Below are 6,076 nucleotides of genomic sequence, written 5' to 3'. Positions count from 1 at the left end.
CAGAAATTTAAAAAAGGACATATTTGACAGATTTACTGTCTTTGTCAAGGGCTTTACACAAAATATTTCCAAGAGATTCTGGTAAGAGTGATGCTTTCATGAAGAATGTAGGGTCTAAGTTATGAATTGGCTTGCCATCTGAAATTAGAATTTAGTAAATCTAGTTTTGAAGCTTGGTTAAAAACCTATTTGTATTATTTGACTTTTAATTTAGGGTGTTGATGTGTTATGTGGTGTTTTAATGTGATGCATTATTTTTGATTTTTTTAATGTCCTTTGAATTTGTCATGATTTTTCAGCACTTTGAGTTATAAAGTAGTTGTAAAATGCATTAGAAATAAAGGAAATGAATGTTCTGGCTTCTGTGAAAGATTTATTTTATACACAGCATTGTATTGTGTTAATCAATGCAAATGCCCTAGTAGAAGACGTAACATCCATAACTTCACATGTCTGTCAATCATATGTTCCTGAACTTAATCACTGTGGCCACAGAAGACACTGAAAACTCAAAACTCAAAATGGAGTCACATCCTGTAACAAACAGGCCTGCTGTTCTTAGTTATTGACAAACCATAATTCACCATCTAAACATTGGTAAATCAAATGTATTGAATTAATATATACATTCTTTACAGAAAGTGTTAATTTCAAAGGTTAATAAAATGTCAGAGGTCTGAATTACGTTATTGTCAACTTTGACCTGTGTTGAGAAAACTGTAAGCTTTGTGCACCTATGTGTGAGTAGGTTACTACATTTATTTGATAAAGATCAACTGTTAAAAAACTACAAACAAAAATGTTCCCGTGTGTGAGGTAGTGGTCAATCTGGGACATCTCATTACATCTTATTGGCTTTCCAGGAGAGGTAAGAGTTCCAGGCAACAGCCACGATCTGAACAACAGCCAATCTGAAAAAACACAAGCATGAACATATTACTGTATTAGAAATCATTTATTTATAATGAATGTGACCAAATGCAAATATCGCATTAATGTCTTAAAACATAAATACAATACAAATCCAAATGGTTTTCAGGGGCCTCATTTATAAAATGTTTATAAAATTATAAAATGTCGCCAATATTCGAATTTCTATGCTTGAGAATGACGAGCACAAAGGGGAAAAAAACTTTACTGAGTCTGAAATTGAGGTCCTGCTGGCGGAGGTAGAGGTTCGTGCGGGGTCGCTTTTTATTTAATAATGTTTCATTATTATCTGGACAAAAAATGGGTGTGGTTTTATTTTTTCTATTGACTATTATCAAAATTACTACTTCTAGAAACAACAGAAATAATAATAATAGTAATAATAATTATACAAGTTAGGTTTCCAAAAGTAAGATTAAGATCAATTTTCAGTCATCTTATAAAAAGTGAGCCATCCTACTTTTAAAATCACTTGCCATGACAACTAATAAAAAGTTTAGTATCACGAAATTCTTGCAAAACTTAAAAAAATACATTATTGAAAGAAAAATGGGATGTTTCATATCATAAAATAAATTATTACACGATTATGGTCTCCGGTCTGAAAAAACCTGCATGTGATTTGACATTTCTTTATATTTACTAATGCTGCTCAAATGTGTCATTAATGTACTGACACAAGAATGTATAGTGTATTTTATACAAATATAACTGATGTAAATGACAAAAACAAAGTTTAAGGCTGATATCTCTATTCATTTTCACAGAAGACATTAGGCTACTAAAACGGTCAGTTTAATCTCGCAAAAACTCCCATTAATATAAAATCTGACTACACTGTATTTTTGTTGTTTATGATGAATTCGGTGCTTGCACGTACACCGCTTTTATTATTATTGCAGCTTAGATGTTCCAATAGCTGCAGTACTCCGACTTTGCCACAAGGAATAGTGCGTATGCCTGCTCAGACCCTGACGTAAAGTACTTTTCCACGTCAAAGACCGTTTTTATATGAACGTTGCACGTACGCACACTCTAAGATTAAATCTGGAGAGAGAGAGAGAGAGAGAGACAGAGAGAGAGAGAGAGACAGATAGACAGACTGACTCTAGTTGTTAATCCCCGTGTGGAAGTTCAGGTGCCAGAAAGCAGTAACATCAAACAACGTACAAACAGAAGAAAAAAAAATCTGTTTTAAAAATTCCCAATCGTCAAAATGAAAATAAGAGCCTAATTCAAACGTTTCTCAGCTTCCTTCCCTTTAATAACCTTTCATAATGCTGCTATGCCATACAGTTGCTGAGGCACGTCCTGCATGTTCTTTACCCAGTGCTGCCCTTAAACTGCTGGATTAGTGCCCTGCTGCAATGGACGCATTATCATGATCAATGATCACTTGACTTTTGAGGCTAAAAAGGATGGTTTTACCTGTGGTGGAGAGGGATGAAATAAAAATTGGCGATCTGCACCGGAGGCCAAAGCTGGAGAAATGAAGAGATGTTGCATTACATAGAACATTACTGAATGAACTAAAAAAAAAAGAGAGAGAAAAAAGAAAAGAAAGCACAGCAGGAAAACACTTACATAGTAATTGGAGATCAAGGCATCCATGTAGTCCTATTGGGATATTGAAAATGCAGAGTCAATATATGATCTGACAAAAATATAAATTTTAAATAATAATTATTATTTAATCATTATTATTTTTATTGCTCATACTTCAGGACAATAAAATAGATAAAAACCACAATCCCACTGAAGGAATATTATAGAGAATCAATAGAAGTGGTGGGACCTTTTTCTTGGGCCAGTAAGCAAACACCTAGCAGCATCTAGAATACCCTAGCAACCACATAGCAACATACTAAAAGACAGAACAACTTAGCAACCATTGCAATGCCCTGGCAACCACCCACAACACACACTGTGGCAGAACACACACATTTTATTCAGAAAATAGTATAAAAAGCTTAGGTTTAATGAATAATTTTCAGGCAAAGTTTCATAACTAGTCTTTGTACTGAACATATACTATACTATAACTGAACATAAAATATATAAAGTGTTTCTGACCATGCTGCTTGTTCCTATCCAATGTTCCTTGTAATATTTTGAGCAAACTGACATTTCTTCAAGCATAAGATGAAGGACTATGTGAACACCCAAATACCAAATTTTGATTCATATCAATTTTCATGTAATTAAAATAAATCATGCTGTTGCAAAGACCCTAATCAGAACCATGACAGCCGCTTTTCTATTCATCAAAGAATCCTGAAAAAAATGTATATGGTTTCCACAAAAATTTTAAGTAAAACAACTGCTTTCAACATATTAGAATGAATTCTGAAGGATGATGTAATACTGAAGACTGGAGTAATGAGGCTGAAAATTCAGTTTTGCATCACAGGACTAAATTACATTTTAAAACATATCCAAACAGAAAACCTACTTTAAACTGTAATAATATTTTACACTATCACTGTTTTTACTGTATTTGAAATATTCAGCTTTGGTGAATGTTTTAAGTAAAACCGTCACTGGTTGTTATTCCTTGTTTTCCTTGTCATTTGAAGCTTCTGTTATCCAGACACAAAAGAGCTTGTTACCTGTTCATTCATGCTTTCATCATGTCAATGACGCTGGTACCTAAACCCAGCCTAAAGGGCTCCACTCAGGCAGAGAGTACTCACGGTTCCCTTAAAGTGTGCTGTAAAAGCTCCATAATTCAGTCCCACCTCATCAAGCGCAAGTCAACACCCTCCTTTCCCTGATGCCATATAAAAATCAAGTCATCTGGAACACGAGGGCTCTTTGCCTGCTAGTGCCATCTTTTGAAAGGTCAACTTAGTGAGATTGAAAAGAAGCCAGTATTAGAAACTTGTGCTCGCTCTGTTTGTACACTTTGCCTTAACAGTTTCTAATTAAGAATGAACAAGGCACCGGCCACCTGGGGTGAAACTACCGCGGGGCTGAGACGTCATTATATTGTTTCTCCTGAGCTTGACATCACAGGAGTGTAGCCCCCCAGGAACAGAGAGCTTTTCATTTTTTTTGGACCGTTTGGAATACACAAAGACACAGAACACAACTGGGATGCTAATATGCTATATCTTTAGAAGTGAGCAACATCAAAGACCAGCCTGAATGCCCTGGAATCTGCTCACTGATAAAAAGCTGTTGGCAATTGTTCAAAACAACCCCAAAGACACAAATGTGCTGTGTTCTTGTCACTTCATTATGATAGTGATCTCTCTATTGTAGGCATGCTCCGATCCGCCTTTTTCGCCTCCGATACCGATTCCGATACCTAGGGTTCAGTATTGGCCGATACAGATACTGATCCGATACCAGTGAAGTTTTTTTCCCTCATTTAAATAAATGTCGAATTTATATATCTCTGTGTGTGGAACTGATGATGATTCTTTCACAATCTACTAGATACAGACTACTTCATTATAAAGAAAAATAAAATAAATATGAAAAAATATAGGCCTATGTATATTTATAATCTATGACAAAAAATTATAAACTAGGTTAGTGGATAATTCGGCAGCAAAAGTTATTCTAGAAAAATCAGTGCACAATAATTTTAGAAATCTAAACATTTAGTGAAAAAACAATATTTTGTGTGGAACAAATAAAAGTGTTGCACTAAATATGGTAAAATGTTAAACATTGCTATTTGTATTATAAAATCCATTCATTAAAAACATCATGAATGTATTTATATATACGTTTATACTATAAAATTAAAATACATTTCTTTTAAATGTATAGCATATTTTTTAATAAGGCAACAACATATGATAGACACGATAGGACAAAACAAATACAGTGCAGCACGAACTGTTTTTATACAGTCAACCCTCTACGGACACCTTGGCAATTGAATCGCCATCGGCTAGTATATTTTTTTGTTTACTCGCCAGACAGAAATACTTATATATATATATATATATATATATATATATATATTTATATATATATATATATAAAGTTATGCCAATCATAATCAAGTATGATTTCATTCATTCATTATTTATTTATAAAGCAAATTTAAAAACAACCCAGGGTTGACCAAAGTGCTGTACAGATAATAGAAGTCAAATAAAGATACAAATTATAATATCTCATAAAAAAAATAAATAATAATAAATTAGAAATCCACACTAAGCAAATGCGTTTTAAGTTTTGATTTGAAAGAGGAAAGTGATGACACCATTCGGATCGAAACCGGTAGGCTGTTCCAGAGTTTGGGGCCTACTGTCGCAAAAGCTCGGTCTCCACGATGTTTTAACCTCGATCTACACACAGAGAGCAATCCAAGGCTGCCTGATCTAAGTGACCTAGAAGGATTGTGATAATGTAAAATGTCAGAAGCAATAATCAAGGCGTGAAGTAATAAATGCATGGATAACTTTTTCAAAGTTCTTTAAAGAAAGAACAGGTTTGACTTTTGCGAGACGTCGTAAATGATAAAAACAGGATTTAACAACAGAATTAATTTGTTTATCGAACTTGAGACCTGAATCAAACAACACACCTAAATTTTTCGCACATGGAGTAACATGAGAGCTTAAGTCGCCAAGGTCCAGATCACCAAAATCATAGGAATCACTTGGACCAAACAGCATAACTTCGGTTTTATTCTCATTTAAGGCTAAGAAATTCTGTGTAAGCCAAATTTTAACTTCATGTAAACAAGCTAGCAGAACCTCTATGGAACTTGAATCATTATGTTTAAGAGGAAGGTATAATTGGGTGTCATCGGCATATAGGTGGACAGATACTCCATATTTGGAAAAGATGGAACCCAATGGCAGCAAGTATAAGGAGAACAGTGTTGGAGCCAGAATAGATCCCTGCGGAACACCACAAGAAAGATGTGCAACTGAGGAAGCGTGTTTTCCAATACAGACAGAGAACATCCTATTAGGTAAAAAAGACTGGAACCAATTCAAAATGGTAAAAAAAAAATCATAAAAAGTATTTAATAATAGAAGTTTAGTAATTAGAATTAAAACTTGGTAACCATGAACTTAGGACTGGTGCTGGTGCTTTTTTTGGTCATTCAGTGTTCCTGTAAAAAAAACGAACAATAATACTGATAAGATATTATTAGCATTATTAGTATTATTATTAT

General features: G+C 34.0%; 1 protein-coding gene across 2 annotated transcripts in view; it reads right to left on the bottom strand.

The window, feature by feature from the left end:
- Positions 1-336: 336 nt before the first annotated feature.
- Positions 337-6,076, bottom strand: part of LOC107598060 (mitochondrial inner membrane protein MPV17) — a 28,425-nt gene continuing 22,685 nt past the window's right edge. The window contains exons 6-8 of one of the 2 annotated variants that reach the window (XM_016289304.1): positions 2,515-2,547; positions 2,359-2,411; positions 337-911 (exon numbers count right to left, since the gene is read on the bottom strand). In XM_016289304.1, coding sequence (XP_016144790.1) covers positions 842-911; positions 2,359-2,411; positions 2,515-2,547 — 156 coding nt within the window. In that variant the 3' untranslated portion in view covers positions 337-841. Of the gene's footprint in view, positions 912-2,042; positions 2,293-2,358; positions 2,412-2,514; positions 2,548-6,076 lie in introns of those variants that run through there. The other variant, XM_016289305.1, reaches the window with a different exon arrangement.

This window comes from Sinocyclocheilus grahami, unplaced genomic scaffold (genome assembly GCF_001515645.1).
Source record: "Sinocyclocheilus grahami isolate Dianchi unplaced genomic scaffold, SAMN03320097.WGS_v1.1 scaffold244.1, whole genome shotgun sequence".
Classification (NCBI taxonomy): Eukaryota; Metazoa; Chordata; class Actinopteri; order Cypriniformes; family Cyprinidae; genus Sinocyclocheilus; species Sinocyclocheilus grahami.
This window is presented reverse-complemented; position numbering and strand designations above follow the sequence as displayed.